Genomic DNA, 27608 nt, shown 5'->3' on the forward strand with positions numbered 1-27608 from the left:
TTCCAGCGGCAGGACCGGGGCAAGGCACCATCCCTCCAGGTGCCCAGGTCTGCCCCGAGGCATCTCGTGTGGCGCCCGGATATAGTGGGGCTCCGTGGGCGGTGGCGACTGTTCTTACAAATGTGATGGAATCGATATCTGAAGAGAAAATCCTCATTATTTTGAAGACTGTGTTTTTAATTGGGCCGCCTCTGAGATTTGCTTTTAGTGTTGTAGAAAGAAAATGAAATATAATGGGGCATAAAATGGGCACCTAAGCTATGGTCACATGCTCAGGGCAGACACTGGAACTATACACATGCTTCTGAACACTGAAAGGGAAATCTGGATATGTAAAAATGTATTTACATTATACATTTTTTCTCAAGTAAAACAGAGAAGATGGAATGGAACGCCAAACAGAAACTAATTAGCAGCACAAATGTCAGAAGTGGAAACGCTGGAGATTTCGTGCTCTAATTTCCCTTCTGTGTTATGAATTTTAACTTAAACAAGAGGCGGTGCCAGAAAAACAGGTTCCTCTGGTCGTTCAGAGGGTAATGACCAGAAATCATTCCCAAAAAGCTGATGTCACACGAAGGTCGGTGTAAGGGCAGAGGGACAGGAGCTTCTATAGTTTGCTAGAAGCGCTCCCAGATTTCCTCTGCAAATGGGATGGAGATTACTATTTGAAAGGAGCCCCCTTCTAACATAACCTGCTGGCATGGACTGTGGTTGGCAATAACTGGGCAGAGCTGCCTTTTCAATCCGAGCCTGCAGTCCACCTTTGTGTAAAACACCCCAGGTGTCACCAATGGTCAGGAAAGCCAAAAACAAACATTCCTTCTTCTCCTTTTCAATTAAAAACATATACAATGTATTTTAAAACTATTAAAAATTTAGGGTGATTGGCATTGAGGGCACCTGTTGGGATGAGCACTGGGTGCTGTATGGAAACCAATTTGACAATAGATTACATATAAAAAAAAACTACTAAAAATTTAGAAGAGAGGAAAAACCTCCACACTCTGCCCCCCACTAATACCAATACCCAGCGTGATTTCTATGGTCTTTTTTTTTTTTTTTTTTTTTTATCATTCCCACATGTCTGTTTTCACATAGCTGTAATCTGACAGGATCCCACAATTTGGGACCTTTTTAAATTTTTTTTTTTATTTTTTAGTTAACATTTTACCATAACCCTTTCCCTGTTGCTACATTGTCTCTACAACCATGTTTTTCAATAGCTGCATTTTATTGCCACAGGTAGATGTGTATCAGGGTTCATGCTCTCTCTCATGGGCATTTAAGATACTTATAAAATTGCCAGTATTATAAACAAAACATTGAGGATTTGGATTCTTTCTCCATTCCTTTACATCAGGCATGGATTTTTTTTTTTTTAAGAGGATAGATAATTCTAATTTTACTCAGAAGGAGACAGTTTCTTTTTTAAATTGTGGTAAAATTTACCATTCAACCACTTTTAAATGTAAAATTAAATTGTATTAAGTACATTTGCAATGTTCTGCAACCACCACTATCCATTTCCAGAAATTTTTCATCATCCCCAACAGACACACTGTACTTACTAAATAGTAACATCCTTTCTCCCTTCTCACCATCTCCTGGTAACCTCTATTCTCTATTCCACTTTCCGCATCTTAAGAGATTGCTTATTCTAGGTGACACAGAGCAGGGGAATCATAGTGTTTGTCCTTTTGGTTTGGCTTATTTAGCACTTTTCAAGGTTCATCCATGTTGTGTACCATGTATCAGAGTTTCATTCTTTTCAAGGCTGAGTAATATTCCAGTTTATGTACACACCACATTTTTCTCCATTTACCTGGAGATGGGACATTCGCATTGTTTCTACCCTTCAGCTACTGTGAATAGTACTGCGATGAACACTGATGTGTATCTATTTGAGCCTCTGCTTTCAATTCTTCTGGGTCTATACATAGAAGTGGGACTGGTGGATCATATGGTAAGTCTGTGTTCAACTTTCTGAGCCAAACTGTTTTGTGCTGCACCATTTTACATTCCCCCCAGGATTGCACAAAGGTTCTAATTTCTCCACATCCTCACATTTGTTCTTTTCTTTTTTTCTTTAATATCGGCCATCCCAATGGGTAGTGACTAGTGATGTTAAACATCTTTTCATGTGCTTATTGGCCATCTGTATACCTTCTTTGGAGAAATGTCTATTCGAGTTCTTAGCTCACTTTTGAATTGGATTGTTTTTGAGGAAACTGAGTTTTAGGCATTTGTAATTTGTATTGCCCAAGATTATCCAATATGTAAGTGGCAGAAATAGCATTCAAACATCTACGGGGTGGGGTCCCAACCCCTTGCTGTCTTTATAATTCTAAAAGGCCTCCTTGCAAATCAGTGCATCCTAGCCAAAATTTATTCTCCCCACCTGTGGACCCAGAGAAGGAAGACAAACATTTATAAATTATAACAGCTGCTGCAGCATGGATACTTTTTAAAACTGGGTTTCCAGGGTCTGCTCGTTTCTGGTTCATCCGACCTGGAAGGAAGTAGGAAGCTCTTACTGGATTTCTTGGGGAGAAACAAATGGGAACACACTGTTCTTTTAGGTAAAGCTGTACCTTTCTATAGGTCCTGGGGGAAAGGATGGGCTGGGATTCTTTGGTTTCTGGGTGCAAACCCCTTCTGGATCCAGGCTCCACTGTAAGCAGCAGTTCTGAGCTGCTTGTGGGAACTTCAGGTCAATGTAATTCAACTGGCAAAGGCTGGTGCCTCTTCCCCAGCACTCCTACAGTGGCAGAGGACCAGGGACTATAATGACCTCTTTGACCTCTAGAGCAGGGATCTTGTCTGACCTACTTACACTTCTGCCTGCATCTTTCAAACCTTCTCTCTCTTTGGCTCCTTCCTATAAACATAATTAAAGCTCTCTGATTATAAAAACTCCCATGGCAATGTGATTCCCCTCCTTCCTCTAATTTATTGAAAACACTCTTGCTAAGGTCACTGTGACCTTTATGTTGAGAGGTCCAGTAGATACTTCTCAGCTTTTAGCTTGCTTGGCTTCTCAGCTGTATTTGATACTTCTCCCTGAACTCCTCTCTTCCCTGGGCTTCCACGGAACCACAGTCAGCAGATTCCTCAGTAGCCTTCTCCAGCCAATCTTCTTCATTCTTATTTTGTGATCTTGTCCTTCACCTGTCCTTTAAATGGTAGTCTTCCCAGTCCTATGCTTGACCCTCGTTCCTTCTGACTGCATTCCTCCTCTTTCAGGTTTGCTCCTTAGGTTTTAATTACTACTCATGTTGATGACCTTGAAGCAGAAATATGACCTAGACTTTTCTCCAGAGTTTCAGAGTCAGCTGGTGAGGAGAGCTGTCACCTTCCCATGGCCTACAGTGCAGCATGTCCTGAATCAATGTCAACATTTCCCTTTAAACCAAAAACTGTTCCAGGCATCCGGTCTCCTAAATAGCTCTCTCACATAGTCACCTTCCACCCCCTTCCATCCTGTGGTCATCAGTCTTCACCCAGGTCCTGACCATCAGTTGCCTCCTCTCTGGTTTTTGTACTTTCGATCATGTCTTCTTCAGATTCAAACACCCAGCCACAGGAGTCATCCTTTTGTAACACACATAACGGCCCTAAAACACTGCGCAGCTCCATTTCCTGTTGTCCTTACAGTGAAGTCCAAACTTAAGATGATTTTCAAGACCCTAGATCGGCAGTTCTCAAACTTTGGTCTCAGAATCCCTTTACGTCATAAACATTATCGAGGAACCCAAAAAGCTTTGTTTGTGTGAATTACATCGATATTTATCACATTTGAAATTCAAACCAAGAAATTTAAAAAATATTTAATTCATTAAAAATAACAAACCCATTACAAGTTAATATAAACAATGTATTTTTCTTAAATGCAAAAACCCTGGTGTTTCCCCAAACAAAAAAACTCTAATGAGTGGCATTAGTTTATAGTTTTGAAGTCTCTTTAATATTAACAGAAAACAGTGGGATTATCCTATCTGCTCCTGCATTTTGTCTGCTGTCATATACTGTTTTGGTTGAAGCATGTGAAAAAAAGCCAGCCTCACACAATGTTTTTGGAAAATATAAAAATATTCTTTTTTGCAATATTTTAATATTCTTCTTTGCAAATATTCTTCTTTGATACTATACCAAATTTGATAAATGGTAGTTTCTTAGAGTGGCCGCAATGTGGAATTTAAAACCACATTAATAAGCCTGTATTCTCTTACATTAAAATCCACTGGTCTGTCTGACACTTTGGTTTTTGGTCTGGCACTTTCTGGAAAATACTGGTTCATGGAGTTATGCAGGTCTTCCAAATGTTGACATGTTTCATTATACAAAAAATATCACAAGAAAATTCCAGTTTTTCACATTCACCACTGATCCCATCAGAAAAGTCTTTAAGCTCTGAGAAACGAAGCCCAGTGACAGATACAAGTTTCCCAAAATTCTGAATTTTGTCAGAAATTGTCACCTGAAATCTCGAATTTCATCATTGCAATAAAATATTATCACTTACTTTCTTTGAAGTGAAGGGCCTCTCTCCTTCATTTTCAGGAAAATGTCTGCTAAATACTCAAATTTGAATAAGCATGGTTTGTCAGTCTTTCTTTCATGAAAAGATGGTGTTCCGTGAGATCAATGGCTAGTTCAGCTTGCAACTCAAACAACCGTATGAATGTTTTCCTTGAAACAAGTATTCTACTCCCACATGCAACAGAAATGCCTTTGTGTACGTTAGGAAATGAATTCACAACAATGGTTTATGGAGTCTTTGGATTCTTCATGTGCAAGTTGTTCTAACAAAATATATGGCATTTCAGTAATCAAGTACTGGCTGAGTTTTACCCTTTAGCTTTTAGAAAGGTAGATAGGCAAGAAACAAGTTTTGTATCTGGGCTTTCTTCCACAGTTTGCAACAAGTCTGAGTTTCCAAGTACTCTTGGGAGCTAAATTATAACAAACACATGAAATACCTTCTATCCAGGATCCTTAGAGCAGACAGCTAGGGTGACCTTTGTGCAAAAAAAACCTTTTCTAATTTTTAGCATTAAAATTCCACATTACAAAATTTCCTTCTGTATTAGAGTATAGGGAAAATAAATTCCTGTGTTATGTTCATCTTTATAGGTATGGAATATTATGATTTTTTCAGGATTCAAAAGGCTCTAAGTCTGGCACAAAATAGTAGCATGCTGCCATACTACTCTGCTTACTGAGTTTTTGGACTGCTTTTTAATAGTTTTTCTTTTGTTTCATTTTTGGTCAACTCTTGTAAGTTTTCACTTCCCACGGTCTTCATTAAGTTGTCATTCTTTCTCCTCCTCTTCCAATTTTCTGCATTTAATATTCTTTAGGAATAAAACCCATAAAATCAAGCATGGTTGAAATGTGCTAAAAAATAAGACTTTATATAGGGTCTGAGTTGGGGCTACGGATATACCCTTCCACGAAAGCAGCCCAGAAGTTTAGGTGCCTTGGCTTTGTGTCAGTGGCAGAGAGAAGAATATAAACCTCTATTACTATTTGTACAGTTGACCACTCAACAGCGTGGGTTTGAACTGTGTAGGTTCACTTATGGCTAGAGTTTTTTCAGTGAATCTATACACTTATGGTATCAACAAATACAGTACAGTATTATAAATGCTATTTTCACAAGCAATCCTTGTGATTTTCTTAACATTTTCTTTTCTCTAGCTTACTTTATTGCGAGAATACAGTATATAATACATACAACATACAAAATGTGTTGATGGACTGTTTATGTTATCGGTAACACTTCTGGTCAACTGTAAGCTATTAGTAGTTAAGTTATGGGGGAGTTAAAAGCTATACATAGATTTTTGACTACGTGGGGGTCAGTGCCCCTAATGCCCCATGTTGTTCAAGGGTCAACTGTATATAACTTTGGAGAAGTTAAATAAATTCTCTGAGCCCCAGTTTCCTCAGTATTATAAAATGGGAATAATATCAGCTTCACAGTGTTGATGCTAGGATAAAATCAGCTCGAATTATATAATAAATGTATATAAAACCTCATAGAGCTGTTATACAAATTAAATAGTGCTTTATATATAAAGTACATGGGGACACTGCCTTTACATGGTAGTTTCCCTCTGTTTTTTACTTCCATTCTCTAAGACCAGCAAACTTTACCTGAAAAGGAAATAGTAAATATTTTAGGTTTTTCAGGCCAAGAGGCAAAATTAAGGATATTCTGTAGATACTTAATGAGGAAAAAAATTTCCAAATTTGTTTCTTATTGTCAAAATGTGAAATATAATGATCAAATATAATGATCAAATCAAATTTTTGGGGGGTGTAATACAGTCTACCAAAGAGAAGGATAGAACTTTTTGAGGGTGGTGAATAACTTTCCTTAAATGGAAATTCAACGTCAGTATTCCCTATCATCAAATCAATTGCAAATGTTCACCTATAAAAACCATGCTTAGCTCACAAGTGGTAGGCTGGATTTACCTTTGGGCCATAGTTTGCCAATCCCTGCTCAAACAGGTCTCTCTTGTTTATTTCCTTTTTCTTGGCTCATTCCATGCAGTTGCTAATAATGACATTCTGAGGGCAACTTGTGTAGATCTGAGTTTTTATCTGGCATTTTCCCCCACTCCAGCCTTAACCTTTCTTGCAGGAAAGGCTTAACAGCAACACATTCCTTCATCTTTTGAGTGTCTGAAAATGTCTTTATTTCACCTTTATTTCTGAAGGATCCTTTCACTGAATATAGATAGAATTCTAGATTGACAGGTTTTCTTTTAGCACTTTAAAAGATGTCACTCCATTGTCTTCTGAATTGCATTAGTTCTGATGAGAAGTCAGCAATCATTCTTGGTTTCTCTGGCTGCTCTTAAAATTTTTCTCTTTATCACTGGTTTTCAGCAATTGGATTATGATGTGCCTTGATGCGGTTTTCTCTGTATTTATCCTGTGTGGCCTTCACTGGTCTTCCAAGATTGGTGGATGATATTTTAAATCAAATCTGGAATAGTTTTGCCTTTCATTCCCGAGACCTAAATTACCTATATGTTGGAACACTTGATATTATCCCATAGTTTGTTCTTCTCATCAATTTTTGGTCTTCATGTTCCAGGCTGAATAGTTTTATTGTCCTGTCTTAAAGTTTACTGATTGTGGGAGGCAGATTCTGAAATGGCCCCCAATGATCCTGTCTCCTGCATTTCATATCGTGTCGTCTCCTTGTCTTGTGTGCGGGCTAGACCGTGTGACTTACTTCTGATGAGTAAGATACAACAAAAGTGTATTTCCTTTTTTTTTTTTTTTTTTAAGCAAAAGTGTATTGCTAAGCCACTTCTAAGATTAGGTTGTAAATGATTGTGACTTCTTCCTTGCTAGTAGTACTCTTGTGTTCTTAGTTATTTTGATGAAGCCAGCTGCCATCTTGTGAGCTCCTCTACGGAGAGTACCGTGTGGCAAGGAACTGAAGGTGTTCACAGAGAAATGAACTCTGCCAGCAACTGCTCAGTGAGCTTGGATGCAGATCCTGCCCCAACTGAATCTTAAGAGGATTGTGGCCCTGGTTGACACCTTGACTACAACCTTGTGAGAGACTCTTAGCAATAGGACTCAGCTAAGCTGTGCCGGATTCCTGACCACAACCCTGCGAGGTAATACATGTTCTTGCTGTTTTAAGCCACCAAGTTTTCGGGCAATTTGTTATACGGCAATAGACAACTAACACACGGACCTTTTAAGCAAATTTCCTAATCTAACTGCATCAGTTTTGACTCAGGTATTGTATTTCTCAGCTCTAGAATTTTCATTAGGTTCTTTTTAAGTAGTTTACATTTCTTTTTGAGTTCTTGTTTTTCTTTAAATCTTTAAACACATTTCTAATAGCTGTTTTAAAGTACTCTATTTTAAAGTGCTCACTTGCTAGTTCTGTGATCCCTGCCACTTCTTGCTGTTTCTATTGATTGACTTTTCTCCTGGTTATAGGACACATTTTCCTGCTTCTTTGCATATCTAGTAATTTTTTATTGAATGCTGGACACTATAAACATTACATTGTGGGTTTTTTGCATTCTGTCATCATCCTTTAGAGAATACCGGATTTTATTCTAGCAGCTAGTTAATTTACTTGTGGATCATCTTCACCCTTTTAGGACTCGTTTTAAAGCTTTATTGGGCAATCACTAAATATTGTACACGTGAAACTAATATAACACTGTGTTAACTTACTAAAATTAAAATAAAAACTAAAAAAAAAAAAAAAGCTTTATTAGGCAAGGATTAGAGCAGTCTTTAATCTAGGGGTAGTTTAGCCTTACTCCTAAGCCATGGTCTTTCTGGAGTCACTGCTACAAGTCCTGTAAGCTACAAGTCCTGGAAGCTCCCCTCTCGTTGGTCAGAACTCCAGATGGTAACGCCCAGTGGTCGTGCTTTACCAGGCTTGTGAGGTCCCACCACAGGCACGCACAGCTTCGTATACAACAAAAGATTCCAAGGTGTCTTTCTGGATCTTTTTCTCAATGTAGCTTCCTCCTGTCCACATTTAATTTATTGTAAATTTCAGCCTCCTCCAACTCCGATTTCTGTCTCCAAGCTTGGTGAGCCTGTTATACTCTCCTTGGGAAACCCTGAAGAAAGCTGAAGTGATAGTAAGTCTCACCTCATTTGTTTCCCTTCTCCCAGGGCTCATAGTCCTGTACTGCCTGTTTTCCAGTGTCTGAAAACAGTTTCTTATATTTTGTACAGTTTTCCGGTCATTTATGATAGAAAGGCTAATCTGGCAGCAGTCACCCTATCCTGGAAGTTGCCTGTGGGAATCTTGTATGCCATACATACTTTGATTTTAATGAACGAATGGCTTACTTTTTCCATGTCTATGAGAATAACTTAAAACCTAAGCACCCCATTTATTTATTATGAAACACAATTTGGAGCTTGGCAGGAGGCAAGGGAAACAGATTTTTCCTATCATTTATCCAGCTGAGAAATCTTTCACATAGTTTTTCAGTAGGGAACAGTCTCTACCCTTACCCTCTTCTCAATTAGGAGCTCTTCTGAAGTTAAAAATCAAGAAAGAAAAAATCTGAAGAAATGGTAATCAAAATATAGGAAAGTGGAAAATGTAAATGTATGCAAATTTCCTATTATACCTGTTTTGTTCTTATGGGTCCATAACACCCGAGTCAACAACTAAGCAAAAACTTAATAGCAAAAGGAAGGCTTTTCCCGGGAGGGAAAAAAGTTGATACCCCAAACTGTTTTCTACTCTAACAAATATCAATATTCCAACTGACACAAACATATTCTTTGTTCATCAATAAGTCCTAGGGAAAAAACGAAGTAAGTTTACAAAGAAGATAATGAAAACCCACTGGATAGCTCAGCACCAGCCAATTTTCCTCAGAAACACAATCTTACACATTATGTAGTTAGCAAACACGCCCCCAATAGCTCCTATGAGCAACTGTGGTACACGATAATGAATATGGGAGACGTGTTGTTCTTATCACCTGTCTGGGGCTCAGAGCAGAATCTCCTGCCTCCTAAATTCGTAGAGCGTTGACCTTCCAGAGACCACACACTGTACCAAAGCACCTCTTTTCCAGGAACTACAGAGACAAGCACACTGGTCCCATCTATCATATGCTGAGGGCAAACTGCAATAGTAGGTTAAGAACAAGACATTGGGTTTGCCTTTTCACTACAACCTTGAGAAGTTCTCCGTTATGCTTCCATATCTCTTTGTTGAATGGCCACACTTGCTCTTGACTGATTCCAAATTCTAGAAGCAACTTTTAAATGCTTAAGGTGCCAGACGGAGTTAGACAGTCATTGAGCACTGACGTTAGCCCCTGGACAGCAGCTGCTGGATCTCTAAAGGATGCAGATGGGAGCACACACAGGCACGCTTAAGTGCAAACATCAGGTGTCAGTTAATGACCAGGTCAATGGCACACACGCTGGGTTGGTTCCCACTGGCTGAGTTCTCAGGGGCCTGGCCAATGTTATCCAGCCCCAGAGAACCATTCCCTGAAGTATAGTGATGGCCTATTTAAAAGCAGATCACAGCTTGAGGTTACTGGAAACCAAACTGGGTCAGAGAACCTAAGAATACAGCCTGGCAGTAGATGATGCACGCTGGCCCCACACTTAAGAGTTTTCCCCCACCTTTATTCTCTGGCACACCTCGGGTCCTTCCCTCCCACACCCTTGGAAAATGGAGGTGGTCCCCCTGGTTGCCTAAACCCATCTCCCCAGCAGCTTCCTTGTTTTGGAAGGAGATGATAAATAAATCAAAATGCACTAAGCAGCACTTCCACAGGCACTCGCCTCCTCCACTGAACGTGCACCTCATCAATCACACTATTGTCTGCTTGAAAGGCGAGCCTTGTAAATGTCATATCCACTCAGGCCCAAGGAGAGGCGCATCCAAATGCAGCAAGGAGTTTTAATTGGATAGTGTAATTAAACTAAAAAACCCCAGCAGACTCCCTTTGACAGGATAGATGAAGACCCCTTTTAATAGGGCTAGGAAACATATCTGTTAAAAGGATGAGGCACTGCCTGCTCCTGATTGTGCTCCAGAGTACTCTTATGAAAAGGCAATTCAATAACTGGGGCATTTACTATGTTAGAGTCCATTGTGTTCTGTAATCTAGCAGTACTTACCGTATTTGATCTGGAACTTATGAAATAAGCCCTCGTCAGAGAGTAAAAACACTACATGGCCCATCCACCTGATGCCTGGAATGCCCGGGCCTCCTGGGAATCAACAGAGCCTCAGGACAGCCTGTGGTCTTCCTGGGCTACAGGTCCGTGTGAGTATAAAGGCCAGTGCCTTACTTACTGGGGCCTACAGCACGCGGTGCGGTCAAGGCCATCCACCCACTCATTCAGGGGCTGCAGCTCTTTCATCCAGGGGTGGCTAACGTCCTCCTCACTTCTCTTTCATTCTCATGAGCAACTAAAGAATGACAAAATCCTTGGGTATCTCCTGCCATAGGAACTGCAATGCCTGTCACATCAGCGTGTGCGTGCGTGTGCACACGCGTGTGTGCATGTGTGCATGTGCATGCTTGTTCTCTGCTAGCATGACTACCCCTGTCAAATAGGAAGAAAAGAAATCAGCGGATCAGAGGATTCAACATATGGACTGGGGTGTACCCAAGTGGATTTTAGCAACAAAACCCGAATCCTTCTGTCACTCTCCCTGTTCTCTCTCCTTTGTTGGGACAGGGGGTGGGGGATGCACACACAAGCGCATTCAAAGACACACACACACACACACACACTAAAGGCCTGCAGCTCCACAAGCAAGGTCACAGAATTAGTGGGGACACATGAAGATGTTTGTATCTGTGCGGGGCCGTCTTACAAGCAGACCAGAACAATCCCTTTCCGAAGGAATGCTAGTGTCCCAAGGGCAAGGTCAGGGAACTCAGCATTTGGGTGGATCAGGAGAGCCTCTGAGCTGGGGCTGAGGTGGGGTACCGAGAGATTTCAGACTTCCCCATCTGTAGCTTTCCAGAAACAGTGAGATGCTTTACTTTATGTACAAAACCTGGGCCCTCAGACTGATTTTTCTTTTTTAAGGATGGTGAAGGTTTGTTTGATGACTGCTTTTACTCCTCCATAAAGCCTGCTTGGAGCTCTGTTTGCAAACCTCTGAACAGTCTCAATACTGGTGTTTCACTATGAGTTGATGAACCCATTAAGGACATATAAGCGAATGCTTATAATCTATGAAAACTGGATACTGAATTAAACCATCAAATACCTTTAGGTTTAAATGAAAACTACATAAAAGCATTTCAGCCATCAATTTGGCTATCACTTCTGGCCAGTATGAATTCTGCTGGAAAAGCTATTTTCGTGCAGATGTGGAATTCAATGGGAAAGACTGACTCGTGTACCAACATCAATCAAAATGTCGACTTCCCTGGCAGCTCTCAACAGTAAGGCAGGTTCAAAGGTCACAGGATAAAGAAAAAAGCCAAGCTCTGGTTCAGCTCTAATATCTCCTCGGTAGAAGTCTTGCAAAAGTACCCCCTTCTGTATTAGCCTTGCTTTCATTAATCTTCTTGCCATCTTCTTTAACTAGTCATGCAGAACCGCTCGATAGCAAGACGTATAATGGGGAAGGCCCTGTGCCTATTACCGCGTTAACATTCTCTTAAGCCCCAGTGTAACAATGGAACGAGAAGGCAAAGGGAATCTGCAACTGCAGGGTGCGGTGCAGGCAATTCAATTACAGCCTGGGCTTACCTACGTACTTCGGACCTATAAAACACGAGAGGCCTTTGTGTCTAACTGGCCTGGTCATTAAGGTGGCTGAAGATCACAACAATGCTGATCTTTTCTATTTAAGCTAAATCAATGTGGACAAATCATTATTCAGTAGCTTTAATTTAATTAGTAAATTAAATACACTACTTTACAGATCTTGTCAAGTACTTATGAAAAGAAAGATTCATTTAAGCGGGAGGTCACCAATAAGCCCAGCTAATTTAACTCATAACCTTAACTGAGTCTCATCTCAAACATCCAGCAGGTTCTATTCACGAGGGCTTGACAGTCTCTCGCAGTTGTGGTTAACTCATGATGCCAAAGAGTTCCTATCCTGTATCCACACACTGTTTTGGACAAACAAAACAAAACAAAAACAAAAAACAACAATAAAAAAAACCAAACAAGCAATCCCCCACCAGCATCAACAGAATCAGATTTCCTTTAAATTATACTATTGCAAGAGAACATAATCAGGTTACCTCTATTATGTTGCTTCCTTAAGATTTTCTATTATCTATACTTAATTGAGATACAGCGCTCTTTTCAGCTATAAAGACGACAGCTACTTTATTAAGGTTTAAATCTGATTTCTTAATGATAGGCTGCTTCCTTTGAAGCCTGGAAACCTGCACAACCTTCTCATGATAAACGCAGACCTGGCACGGTGGAGGCTGGTACTTCATTTAAATCCAGCCTGAGAGTCTCTGAAGGGCGCTAGTTTAAAAAAAAAAAGGTGCCTTGCTTTTGTTTCAGTGTTGGAGTTTGAGGCTGGCACTTAAAAAGAGAGCCCACTGCATCTAAAGCCTAGGTTTGGACCTGTAGAAGGATGGAGAATTATTTCTCTGAGATAATTTAGCCATGGTAGTTTCTGATACGGAGACATTCTCCCCTCCTATGTGCCATATACATATCTGTTCACTTACGATGAATTAAAATTAATTCATCTTTTAGAGGTTTGCGACATCCTTCAAAACAGCAAAAGGTATCCTAAGGAGTGGCAAAACCAGACTAAGAAGTCACTGATTGCAATGATAATGACAGCGTGCAGCCTTTCTTCCCCCCTCCCAACCTGGAAAGGCAGAATTTATTCTCAATTTCTCTGGGCTTTTGATACACAGATTTTCTCAACTAACTGGTGAGAGTCTATATTTATACGTACAAATTTCTTCTAAGGCATGTATCTATTTAGTCATTAAGTTCCAGATCCTTAAACACTCACAGGGACAGAGCAATAAATCTTCCCTCTGAGAACACAGCCTAAGACGGAGAAGTTAGGAGAAGGAAAGAGAGCCACAGAACTGCTATTCATGGAGCACGGCTGCAGAGTCCGGGTCTTTCTGACCCACGGTATGTGTAATTACGGGTCTCACTGCGGGCGCTCCGTTGCTCAGTCCCTTTGCCAAGTCCTCTATTCACATACTTTTTGGATATGGTGTCAATTAAACTTGAGCTGCGTTCCTTATGACGACCAAATTAATGGTTTGACAGAGGCTTTCTCAATAAACACTGCAAACTGGCCATATTCGAAGGTTTTAAAAACCATTTCTTTTCTGCTCAGAATTCTGACAAACATGTCTCAAGACAGACCAGGACAACTTCATTATCCTTCCAACACTTACTGCCTTTTTGTAAAGAGGCTGTTTAATAACACGTCTGCTGTTTTCACAACTACATTATTCCAGTTGGTCACACGTTCCAGTCTTCGGCAGGACGCTTGTGTTACGAGAGATAAAAACATGAAAAAGGAAATATATTGCAGAAATCAAAAACCTTATCTACTTCTAGACTCTCTCTCTTTGCCATAATTCATTCAAGAAGGCCCCCAGAATAATTTTTGATGTAAACTCAGCTACAAACATATATCACTATGCTGATAAAAATCACAGGCTAAACTTGGGAAATATAGTGACTTTCATTTCTTGAGTGCTGTTAAAATAACTTTTTTTCTAAGGTTCAACAGACACAAAAGATAAAAAGGGTTACCATTAATCCTTTAAAAAAAGAAGAGGAAGAAACAGCCCCATAGATTAATTCTGTGGTCTGATGATGGTCTTGAAGATGAACTTTTTAGATTAAGTCACTGAATTAATTTGATGAAGATACTGGGAATCATAAAAAAAAAAAAAAATAACACAGCATCAAGCTGATTCAGTTAGTACACCTTTGTTTGGGTACTTTACAACATAAATTATGCTGAGTAACTTTTGGTTTCTAAATTCTGGCCACATTAAGTTCAATTCGAAGATAGCAAACATTCATGGAGGACAACTCTGTGGGCACTGTGCTGCAGACTGAGGACACAGAAAGCAGTTCCTGGGTCAATTAGTACAGCAAGGAGAGGGGGGTGGGAGAAAGGGACAGACTTGAAGTCGATACATATGGCACAGCGTGAGAGCTACTGTACCACAGGCGTGTGCAAGCTCCTGGAGACAAAGTCGTGGAGAGAGCCTGACCCTAGAAAGATGAATGAGCCAGGCCTGAGGAAGCAGAGGTGCCTGTCAGTTAGAGGGAGAATCAGGGTGGAGGCGTACTCCAGGTGATGGGAACAGCAGAAGCACAGAATTCGAGGTGTGTTCGTGTACGAGCAGTTCACAGTTGACTGCAGCTCAAGTTCAGAATGGGAAATTATGGGCTGTGAACCTCAAGTGGTCAATGTCTTTAAGGGCTATGCTGAGGAATCTGGATTTTACTTGGTGAGCCTGTAACTTTCAAAAAAATTTTTTTTAAGTAGCAAAATCCTTTTTATCGGTTGACTTTTTTTTTTTTAAAGTAGGCTTCACACCTAGTGCAGAGCCCAACACGGAGCTTGAATTCCCAACCCTGAGATCAAGACCTGAGCTGAGATCAAGAGTCAGACGCTTAACCGACTGAGCCACCCCCGACAGACTTTTTAAATGCAGAATCCCCAAAGAGAAAATAGTAGAGCTCTACTGGTTGAAGGGGAGTCCTTATGCCCAAACCTGCCCCCTCCCCCATCCCCAGACCTCTGAGGAACATGGTTTGGAAAGCACTGACAGGGCACAGGGACATAGGAAGTGTTTGACTGGGCCAGTGCGCTCCTTTGTTCAGGCAAGTGTCACAATTTTTAGACCTCGGGAGCCAGAGTGAGAGAGAAGGAAACCTCTTTACGACCCACATGTGCGGTTTTTACACAGAACCATCCAGTAGGTCTGCAAACACGACAAAAGACTCTCTTGCTGGATTGTCAATATTGCAAAGGTGGGCCCCACGTCTGCTCTGCATCCCCCAGGCTTGGAACTTGTGGTCACTGTCACAGACGTCTGCTAATCACTTCCTGACTGACTGATGGCCAGAGGCAACCGGGAGGTGCTGTCTGTGCATCCTTTCTTCCTTCCCTCTCACACTGGCTGTGCTACACCCTTCACCTTTCGGTGCCCGAAGCACACTCCTTGGCAAGTGAGTGTCTTGGTATGAGTGTTAAGGGAAATCTGAATCCCATTTCTAGTTCTTTCCCTAACCTTTCTACTCCAGCTTATCCCTCTATGCAACATGTGATTGCCTTTCATTTTTCAGAGACACGGAGAATTTATAAAATGTTACTTTTCAAAGCATCCTGAGTTCTTGGGAAGAAAGATGCTAGAACAATGACATCTTTATTGGCTGATAAGCTGCAGTGAGAGGGATTAGGAAGATGTTTATCTAAAGGCAGAGGCAAGGGCCCCAGAGCAGCAAGCAATTTTCTCACCAGCCCCTTCTGGCAGCCATCTTGCAGGATCTCCTCACTGGGATGACAGGAATGGCAGCAAGCTGGGGGGAGAGGGGGGTGGGTGGGCCCGGCCTGCCTCCTTCCCCTCGGTACCACTAGGTTCTCCCTTCTTGCCCAGCTGGAGCCTCACAGGTTGAAAGGAGGAGATTGCGTAGCCCAGCATAGCTGGATCTGACCAAAAAAACCCCACCCATAAAGGAGGCAGTGTGGCAGGTGCTCTGTCTGTACGCCTCCCTCGGGTTTTTTTTTTTGCTTTTTAGGTCCCAGTTTAGTCAGTATTATCTCAAAAACTTGAACCATATGATAAACACTTGCTGGCCTTTACATTTCTTATTGTTCCTTTTGAGTACGTCATTCCTTATAACACTTGTTCCCCAATTCAGCAGGCACTGGAGTAAAGGGATTAACAAAAATCATGTCATTCTCCAAAGTTACTGAATCAGAACCCGCTGGGGATGGGCCCTTGGATAACTGCATTTTAAACAGGCTCTACAGGCGATACCGATACGTACCAGGCTCTGACAATAACTGTCTTGTAGCCTTTCCCAGGCAGCTAACAAATTCTTGTCTACTTTAAACTTTTTTCTCCCATGGAGGAACTTCAGTGTGATCTGTGTCCTTTCTGCCTCTCGATGGGAATGAAGTCTTAAAAATGATTAATCTAAATGCTACACTCAATTACTTAACTGCAAAAATATAATATGCCAAAATATACAACCAGACTGTATCTACTTTGATAATTTAAGCAGAGGAGTGCCAGCCCAGCAGTGATCTCTTCTGCAGGACCAGGCAGGAGTTTAATTACGAGCTGGTAGGTCATGCAGCTGCCAATAATCTGGAGGCTGTTGACACTTCCGGCTTGATGGATATCTAAATCTAGTCTTAGGCTGCCACAGGAAATCTCCCAGCCTCCCTCGATCTGGAAGGAAGGCAGGTCCAGGTCCGACTGCCCAAGTCCCCCAAATGGGAAGAGGAAGGGAGCACAAAGTGAAATGAGGGCTCTGGGGAGTCCAATTCTCAGCAGGAACCTGCCCCCAGGCCCCTAGTCCCCAGGGCGGGGCTCTGGAGGTCAGGAGCCAGGGCTGTGAGGTTCTCTGCTGCCATCAAGACGGAACAGGATGGGGGCCCATGTCAGGCTCTGGGCACCATAATACAATCCTGTCTGATTAAAAGAAATTTCTGGTAATGAATTAAACAGACCCAAGGAAAAAAGGACACGGTGGCAATATATTCTCCCGGCACCCAGCACACAGAGGGGAAGAGGGGGAAGAGAGAAAGGAGACATAAATAAAAGGGACTACTCACTGGGGCTTTTTTCTTCAGCAAGGTCACAGGCACAGAGCAGGTCAGAATCGATTGAGATGGGTTTCTGCTTAATCCAAAACTTAGTGCTGGCTTTCTGATTCGTAACAGGGTCTATCTCTACTTTGTCTCCAGAGATACCTGTAAGGCCGGGGTGGGGGTGGGGGGTGGGGGGGGGAGGGAAGGACAAAAAAGAAGCCACAAAAAGTGGAAGGTGTAAGTGATTTCGGTGTAATCATTTGACCTGTTTTGTATATTTTAAATTAGATGAACAAGAGCTCTTCCTTAGGGCTTTGGGGAATGCCACTGGCTTAAGACAGCCATAAGGAGATTCCAAAGGGCATACAGAAGATGCACAGCTTGGTTTCCCGCGTGGGTGAGTTGAGGGGAGAAACCACCAAGAAGCATATAGAAAGGTTAAAAAAACATGCCATCCTAGATGCACTACAGATACAACGCAGGGTTCACCTGCATAGTTAACCCTACATTATACCTCCGTATGGTAATGAAATAAACCATAACATAAAGTTCGTTAAGAAAAACATTTTGATCAGTGGTCTTCTTTTTTTTTTAATACACTAAAAATAGGAAAAATCTATCTTTGCCCTTCTCTGACACTAAATAATTATCCAAGCTATATTGATTGAGAGAAGTCACAGGAGGATCAAAGGTCCTTTAGATAAAACCTTCCAAGTTCAAGTCTTGGAGCTTTGCTTCAGTCTGCGGAGGTCACTGCTTCTCCAGCGTAGGGAGAAACAGCACTGGGTGTGAGATTTATGCAACAAAGACTTTATAACAGGAATGCAGCAGGTTAAATACTGGCACTGTGGGCTTCATTTTCAGAGCTGTGAAAGACATAACATACTGTACAGTCACCGGGAGCAAAGGTGTTGGGAGAACAAAGGTGATGCCTGGGATGAAAGGTGTCCTAGGATAACTGTGGCGACGCACAGCAATCGCTCTCCCAGGGTCACTGAGCAGCGTATGCTCGGCCCGACACACACGATCTAGACTAGATGCTCTCTTTTTCCTCTTTTGCTGAAAATTGAGGAATCTGTTCATGAAGTGAGACAAAAACCTTCAATATGCCTTCCAGAGTGGGCCCCAGATAGAATCTTGAAAGTAACTAATATTTCAGGCCATGGTTTAAAGGTCAGGGGCAAAGTGGAAAAAAAGCAAAATCAAGCAAAGATATAAGAGATAATTAAAGCCATCAAATGTACATACTGTAACAAAAAGACAATCAGAATTAACTCGTTTTGTTCCATGGATCACCTCAGAAATTTTTCAGTACGACGTTGAGAAAACTTAGTAGGCCAAAAGGAAAAGCAGATAAAAGAAACAGCTCAATTAAAAACAAACAAACAAAAAACCCCCCAAAACACAATGACCATAGTCTGTGAGCAAATTTAAAATTAAGCAAACGAACAAAAAATATATATATATATATATATATATATATATATATATATATATATTAAAAAAACCATTCTAGTGATGAGGTCTGCCACACACTCCATTTCTATTTTATTTTCTGACTAAAGAAATCCCAAAGAGCGGTCAGACAAAGGCAGGAGACCATACAGACAACACCGGTCTCGTCTGCGGTCTTCACGGGAGACGATGCGGCACAGTTGCTTAACCCTGGTCATTACTGTGTGGTCTTTGGAAAAGATGAACAACTGGTATATTTTTATTAATTGAACGCTGGAATTTGTCATTAGACATATTTCAGGAATTCCATATTTCAATCAGGCATAATGTCATAAGTCCAATGGACTCCGGCCGTTCAGGTCTAGATGATTTCAGGAGGGTGAGAATGTATCAGGAGACCAGTTTCATTACATTTCACTTAAAATAGATTACGACTACCCAGTTACACTCCTCCCTCCAATTTGGCCATTAATTGTTAAAGATCTGGACATTTCTATAGTTCCCTGAGAGAAGAAAAGTACTTACGCCATGGCTGCTGGTAGCAAGTGCGTTGGTTTTTTTTTGTTTTTGTTTTTGTCCCTCCTCCTCCTTCTTCTTATTTTGACATTTATAACAGTCAAAACTGAGCAGAGCAAAATAAATGTGCATATCTCATATGTGGAATAAACCCTGCCCCACATTCCTTTCCCAGAAAGGGGGGGGGGGGAATCATCACCAGAGAGACATAGCTTTAAAATTTTGTTCTACGGCCCTGCGACTCCTGAAGCCGTAGTCAGTCAATATTGTTAATGTACCTTGTTAATTTGATAGGATTTGTCAGGTAACTCCACTGGAAAATTATATAAAACTGTTCCAGATGAAAAGATGATAGTGACATGAATTAAAGTGATAGAACAATAGTGGAATATAAACCAGAAATGACACCCAAAGTGGCTGTTGATTTATTGCCGTACTGAGTTTGGTTCTGGGCTCCCATGTATATTAGTGCTACAAATCTGGGTCCATTTAGCAGAGGGATGCTCATACATACATCACCAGCTCCTGCTCCAAGCCAAGGTCACTCCCCATGGCATCAATCTTTTCAACAGAGCCTACTTCACAAAGCAGGACTTTTGTAACCATCTCAGATGTAACGGACTCTCGTCCTCTTTCATCTTTCTTTTATCATGTAAAGTACACTTTAACTTCTATTATTTTTATCTGCAAATTGTTACTGTATAGTTCATCCATTTCGGGCTGTATCTCTGCATCAATTGCCTACTCTCTGCATGGCCACAAAAACACTTTCCCAATGACGCCCTTTCTGGGGGTTATTGTGCAGTCACTGTTCGCAGAGGGGAACCCCAATTCTGGCGTTTGGGGATGAAGATGTGGGAGACTGAATGCATTAGGTTCAAGATGGGCAGGCAGGTGGAACACCATTTAAACAACTGGTGTGTTCCAAAAAAGTTGTCTGTAAATCAGATTTTTTCCGAATCAAATCACATTTTCCCACTGACTTCTAGTTCCAGAGATACTTTATATTCATTTTGGATTGATCTGTAATTGGCAGGGGCTCCCAACACTTTAGTCTGAAGTTTCTCTGCCCTGCAGGCTTTCAGTCAAGTAGTTAATGATCTGTAAAACACTCGCCTGCCTGGAGGAGTCACTATTTAAAGGAACCTGTAGGGGGATCTTTCCTGATGGGAAAAATCCTTTTGTACATTAAATAATCTCACTGTACTTGAGATGTGTGTGAGTCTCAGCTTCATAACACAGGGCACACAGCCCACAGGAGCTGATCTGTGCTTGCTGGACAAGTGACAACCCTCTGCTTCCAGTTTGGCAGGCCCTGGGGCGGTGTAGCCTTGGAGCCCATTCTCCTGGGCAGACCCAGAACCCACTGCTGAGGACAGTCTGCAGAATCTAGCCTGGAAGCAAACACAGACCTCTTCTGTCCCTGCCTTGGGGGTCCAAGGTCTCCTTCTTGGCTGGAAGGAGGAGGCAGCCTGGTGGAGAGGAGACCAGTTAGGAGGCTGGCACCACAGTCCACGCCAGGGGCAAAGAGGGGTGAATATTACCTGGCACCAAATATATGTTAGCATGGTTAGAAATCCTGTGTGCACGAATTCAAATCTCACAACGCCCGGATCAAATTGGTTACTGTATTTATTCCTATTTTATAGATGAGAAAATGGAAACCCAGGGCGGTTAAGTAACTTGCCCAAGATCACACAGCTAAAATGGGGCAAAGCTAGAATTTGGAGAAAGTCAGAAAATTTGGTCCCAAAATCTGTCCTCTCAGCCACTATGCTATTCTGCAAAAAACCATGCTTGGTATTTTCTATAACATGCACTAGGAGAGGTGAAGGTACGTGTCCAAGGTTGGGAAGCTTTTAAGTGGAAAAGCCATTTCATGCCCAGAGCGATCTTGTTCCTAAGTATGGCACTTCCCACTGCTCTGCATGGACGCATTCAGTTGAGTTCCAGATGTAATGAGAAATTCTGCTCAGCTAGACTTTAGTATCCTCTTTCAATGTTTTTTTGTTTTTGTTTTTTTGTTTTTAAAGCGGGGATGGACAGGAAGAGAAGGAGAGAGAGAGAGAGAGAGGGAGAGAAACCCAAGCAGGCTCCACGCCATCAGGACAGGGTCCAATGTGGGGCTTGAACCCATGAACTATGAGATCATGACCTGAGCTGAAATCAAGAGTCGGACTCTTAACTGACTGAGCTCCCCAGTGTCCTTTTTAAATTTTTACAAAGGAAAAAATAAACATTCAAATGTGCCAATAAATGCACACTTATTTTTGTTCAGACATGACAAACTGGAGCATGAAATCCTAGCAATATTCTTCTTTATGACCAATGAGCGTGGTTTTAATTTCCTTGGCTAAAGTTTTTGTGTAAAGTCACCGAAGGAAAGGCAGAGGCATTCCTTAAAGTGTCACTTACACAGTATGTGTAAGTATTTCAAATTATAAACACATGTCTATGAAAACAAGGGAAGTTGGCTTTTGTGAAGTTTCCATTTCTCCAACTTAAATGGCCAACAAAGGAACAGTTAATCCAACTACGATGGACTACAACACAACCACGAAAAATTCTGTATGAGATAAGCTTGGACTTGGAAAAATTCTTCTGAAGCTAAGTGAAAAGAGCAGGAAAAATATTTATAGAAAAGAGATCAAAAGGATATGTTCCCAACGGGAACAGTGTCAATTCTGGCTAGTAGGATTAGGTCCTTTCCTTTTCTGTGTTTTTACAAAACAAAAAATTCACCCGAAATAAAAACAAACATCATTTTAGGAGCTGACATTTTCTTGGTTTCTACTCAGAATTCAGTACCCTTTCCCAACTTTTATGGTGTGGGGAAGGCAGTATGCTGAATCCGGTAACTGATAGTCATGAAGGCAAATCCTACATAAAGACCTACTTCCATCTAGCAGTTCTCAAGCACCCACGTGGCTGGGCTGCTGGGAAGGGCTCCCGTGGCTACATTATGGCCACCCTGGGGCCACTCTCACAAAACGCTGCCTGGCAGGGCTTCACCTGACCAGCTGTGGTAGGTGAGGAAGAGAGCATGAGGGCTGGCCCAAAGCGGACAGGGTCAGCCCCTTCCCTCAGAAATAAGTGAGGCCAACTGTCTCCTTTAACCAGCTCTCCCCCTACCCACTTATCCATAGCCATCCGTCATGACCTTTTCATGCTCCCACTTCTGACAGCTTCCAGATAGTGAGTCAAACCTCACTGGAAGCAAACTATCACGCCAACTGTCAAAGGTGGAAAACAATGCCTGATTGCTGTCCTGTCAATGCCAGCATATAAATCCTTCCCTAACAAGACAGCTCAAAATAAACAAAAATGCAACTCTAATGTATATACAACTCTCTGGGGGAAACTATTTGTCCAAGGCTTTAGAGTTATCACAAGGAGACCCTTGTCTGTTTTAACTACACAAAAGATGTCCATAAGAGGAAATTAGCATGTATATCATCTTCTGCTAACAGACTGAATATCTACTTTGGGCAGCTCTGTGCTGGGTCCTTTTGTGTTGACCAACTTACTGAGAGCTTACCCACTTCTATCTGGAAGGCAGTAGAGCCCATTTTATATTTAAAGGCAGTAGTGCAGAGAGATTAGGCATAGAGACTTCAGAGTCAGAGAGTCCTGAGTTTGAATATCAGTTTCCTTAATTCCTAACTATGTGACTTTGGGCAAGGTGCTGTAAAATGGTGATGATAACAGAATCTACCTTCTGGGCTTTTGTGAGGATTAAATAAGACTTGTAAAGTGCTTGGAAATAGGGCTTCATATATCGCTGTGACCTACGCCACTATTTCTCATGACTATCATTAACAGGAGTTAGGCACTGGGTTAAGGGATGTGACACAGACCCTGTGCTGAAAGTCTGGACAGGGAGCACAAGGAGAGCTGGGAGGGATGTGAACAAGGGATCTGCTTGGCCCTAGTCTGGGGGCATTATCTCTGGGACCTGCTCTACATCACAGCCTTGGAAGAACCAGGATCCAGAATGACTGTCTGCCTGGGGAGACCAACATTCTTGCCCTCACGCATCCTTGCAATAACCTCCCAAGTGTCATTGGCCATACTTCTCTGCAACCTAGAGTCCATATTCGACACCAGGAAAACCGTTGTCACAGCTGGAGCAGTGGGACCACTCTTGCTAGGGGAACCCCCGGCACCTCCCAGACACCTCCTAGGTCTCTAGATCTTGATTTTGCCAGCACATCCCCATTGTTGTCCTGGGTTAAGGTGCTTCTCCCTGGGTAAGCCTGAGCTTCCTCCTCTGTGAAAGGGGGTAACAAACAGTACCAGCTCCCAGGATGCCATGAAGATGGGGTGGCCTAAGCATGTAAAACACTCAGCAGAATGCCTGGCACATAATAAGCCTCCAGGTGCCTGGGTGGCTCAGTCGGTTAAGTGTCCGACTTTGGCTTAGGTCATGATCTCGTGGTCCGTGAGTTAGAGCCTTGTGTTGGGCTCTGTGCTGACAGCTCAGAGCCTGGAGCCTGCTTCAGATTCTGCGTCTCCTACTCTCTCTCTGCACCCTCGCCCCGTCCCCCCCCCCCACCCCCGTCTCAAAAGTAAATAAACATTAAAACAAATTTTTAAAAAATAATAAGGGCTCAGGTTTTAGTAAGATTATTACTGAGATGAACTGCAGAAAGGTGAAATGATGTACTTAGGCAGGGTGTATCAAGTCAGTAAATGGCAAAGCTGGGTTGAAAACCAGGTCTATCTGACCAACTCTGGGTTGTTTCCCAACCAGCTTGCCGCTTCCTACTGTCTCAGAGGCGCATGCTTGACTCCCAGGAGGCACAATCTCCCCTAAGGCACGCTTAAAATGCCCTTCTAAGAACCTAAAACACCAGTTTGGCAAAAATTAGGGCATTTAATATTCCATGCCTCAGTGTATTTCCTCAGTTGTTATTTATTTGTTCAGACATCACGAGCTGTGGTTCATTCATCAATTTCCTACAACTTTGAACCTAAGACTAGAAAAGCTCCACTGTTGTTAAATCCTGGAGTAGTTTTTTATACAATTCTACAATCCTCTTGTCTTCGGGTTACCTAGAGCCTGTGAAAGCCTGGAAAAGCCCCTGGGAGCGCCAATGAACAACTCTTTGCTGGAGTGGATTGTGCTGAATCCACACAGCCAATCGATAGCATCCACAGAGCATTCAGGGAAGTCTTTGAAACTTGCCTGAATTTACACACAGGATCAGACACAAAGGCTGTTTGGGCTTAATGAGACCTCAGAGATCACCCAGTCTGGGGCTTTCATTCTCCATATGAAGAAATTGAGGCTCAGGGTGGGGATATGACTTGTCTGATGTCACCCATTAATGACAGCGCTGTACCCGTAATTCACATCCCCAGACTATCAGGCCAGGGTTTAAACAGACCACCTCTCCTGTCTCAATGCATCAAGTTTATATAGTGGGTATATTCACATCATGAGCAAATGCAATACAGTATAAAAAGCACTGTCTCCCTAAGGGACCCCAAATAGGTAACAATACAATATTTTAGCCACAACTATAATGATACCCAGTGGAGCCTTACATTCTTGAGATCAAGTGGGGGTACTGGGCCCCAGAATCACTGGTTCCATTCAAGGGCTAATCATCTGAAACCTTTTGGGAACCATAGCTAAGAGCTACCAATTCCAATGTGTGGTCAGTTAGGGACTCGGTAACAAGTGTGAGTATACTTGACTAGACCTTTATCCTTGGAATGAAAACTAAGCAGTGGCCTGAACAGGAATGAGTCCATGAATACACAGCTGTACACAGCACCGCATGGGCACAAGGGTGGAGCTGACTGGATGAGACCCGAGACTGTTCCACCCAGTAACACCTGTCCCTGGATGAGGACTAAGCTCTCTCTGTAACAAGGCGTTTACAAAGATTTTGTACTGAGGGAATTAGATTCCCAAACTAAACATTCTCCTGGCAAGTAGATGCTTCAGGTGAGCTTTCAGCGTCAGTTAGGAAGCAGTATGTCATTTCCTAAGAGCATTTGTGATTATCACCTACAGAGGGTGGAAAGACCAGATCTTTCTCATGTTCAGGCCCTGGTATCATGTTGGAGCTCAAGTGCCAAGGTTGAGGGCAGGGTAAAAGGAATACAGAAGCTGGATGGACACTCCATTATCCTATTCCCATTAATTTCATTATGCCAATGGCTCTCCACTTTTCCCAGTTCTCAAGGCTTTCTCAACCATCTGAGGAACCTCATACATTGTCATTAGTAGCCCTGGAATACTCAACAGGTATTCTCAAAAGGGCAGATCTGGGAGCAAGGAATTAGAGGAAGGTACACAGTGAGAAAAAACCCCGAGAGCTTCTGACATTTCCTATCAGGGGATCTTCCCTCAACCCAAGTACTGCAGTAAGCACTAATCTGGTAAAAAATTTTTTTTCTGGAGGCAGTCTTGATAGTATTTGTCCTGCTATTTCATAAGCTCATTAGTACTTGTTAAACTCTATTCCAAATTTTGGTTCAGAAAATGTTGTCACAACAGGGACAGAATAATCATGTGATACTAGAATTGCCATCCTCAAATTACTCAATGGACCCAGGGATTTTGGAGCTAAGTGTGATGAATGTCTCTCATGATCATTTTCATGTGTCTGAATGGAGGAGGAGATCTCCTTAGTACTCAGTAAGAAAATGAAACAGAAATAGGAGGGAAAATCAACTCACTTGCTAAGAACCTACATTTCCAGATTATGTAATTACTCGAACTATACTCCACAGGTGCCCCAAGTGGAAAATAACAGGGGCAAATATTTTATTCATAGAGCCACACAGCACCAGAGTGAGCCCAAGGAGTAAAAAAAAAAAAAAAAAAAAAAAAAAAAAAAAAAAAAAAAAAAAAAAAGTGCAGGCCACAGCTGCTTGCTTTCACTCAGTCTTGTGTTATTAATGTGCTTCTTAAGTTTGCATGCTGTATATTAAAAAATAGCAATGTAATGAAGTCCTCCTTGAGTGCTGGCTTGTAGGTATTGACCAGGGGGTTAAATGGTAAGTGCAACAGGACAGATAAACCAGGTTAGACAATAGATGGCAAATATGCTGCCTCTCATCATGCTCAGGCTCAGGGCAGGCATTTTTAATCAATCACAGAGTTTCTTTATGTTGCCCTCAGACGCAGCTCCAGATGCTGCCTCAGCATAATGCTCTGGGCAGCCATTACAAACTTGATTGGAGTCAGTTTATGAGATGAAACCTCTCTGCCTTCTCTATGATATGTGCTATTGTACTTGATACTTTTGATAAATAACTACCATGATCACAAGTGTTACGATTATACATATGGATTGTTTTATGAAGAGATAGTGGAGGCGACCACGAAACCTTTCAGAGAGATTTTATGAAACAGTCTTTATCTGTAAATCCTATACAGAATCTGTACATCTTACACAGAATGATGTTAGGTTATATATGCAATTATGACGCAGATGGGATTCACGGTATATTACAGATTCAGTGACCTATACCTTTGGTGCCATGGGGATAGGTCTATACTGACAAATGATAAAGGGAAGGGATCAAGTTAGCACAGTGGCACAACTGTCAAGGCACTTCTCAGCCTCAGACCCTATATCAGGGACTCCAAGCCAACCTTCCCAGTAAAAACGAGCCTTGGACCAAGAGATAAGGGGCAAGAAAGTCCTCTGGATGCCGAGATGCTGCATTTCCCAAATCCCATAATTACGGGGAGATTCTGACTAGCAGGCCCGGGATGAGATCAGGGACTCGGCGACTCTGATATACAGTCAGGGTCACAATCGCTGCTCTGAGGTACTACGTAATTAAGAGGTACCCAACGGTGGTATCTTGGCCTTCTCTGCTCCGTTTCTTACGTGGATTTCTGGCAGCCTCTTGGCTGGTGCATCACAATCCGGCTTCTACCAGGCGGCCAACAAATACTTACTGACAGAACGCTATGGGTGTCCTAGATCCTGGTTGGCATCCATACTTGACCCTTTGAGTTTAATTTTCTCCAAACCCATTTCAAGCTCTCAGCCTTGGCATTTTTGGCCACACACGTCCTAGTGCCTGATCCTATGGTCAGGCACCCAGCATCAGACATATGGGTAGATCACATTAATGGAAATGACCTCAACGTGGTATAAGCTCAAGCAAGGGCTACACTTAAGGGCATCTGTACTTTTAGGCCCAACACAGAGAGGAAGCAGACAAGATGAAATATTCCAAGGATGTTTTCAAGGAATACACGAATGGTTGGGCATGACGGTTTTGTGTGGTAAACCTTCCAGGCTGGCACAGCAGGGATGGTGAATAGATTTCAACTTAAGAACCAACTTCAGGGGCGCCTGGGTGGCTTGGTCAG

The 27608-nt window shown here is 42.1% G+C and overlaps 1 protein-coding gene across 9 annotated transcripts in view; it reads right to left on the minus strand.

Moving 5' to 3' along the window:
* MAPKAP1 (MAPK associated protein 1) overlaps nucleotides 1-27608 on the minus strand; it is a 272555-nt gene that overhangs the window by 10858 nt on the left and 234089 nt on the right. For 8 of the 9 annotated variants that reach the window (XM_042964083.1, XM_042964082.1, XM_042964086.1 and 5 more), the window contains one exon: nucleotides 17315-17452. In XM_042964083.1, the coding sequence (XP_042820017.1) occupies nucleotides 17315-17452 (138 nt within the window). Of the gene's footprint in view, nucleotides 1-12380; nucleotides 12627-13901; nucleotides 13996-17314; nucleotides 17453-27608 lie in introns of those variants that run through there. The other variant, XM_042964084.1, reaches the window with a different exon arrangement.

This window comes from Panthera tigris, chromosome D4 (assembly GCF_018350195.1).
Source record: "Panthera tigris isolate Pti1 chromosome D4, P.tigris_Pti1_mat1.1, whole genome shotgun sequence".
In the NCBI taxonomy this organism is placed as follows: Eukaryota; Metazoa; Chordata; class Mammalia; order Carnivora; family Felidae; genus Panthera; species Panthera tigris.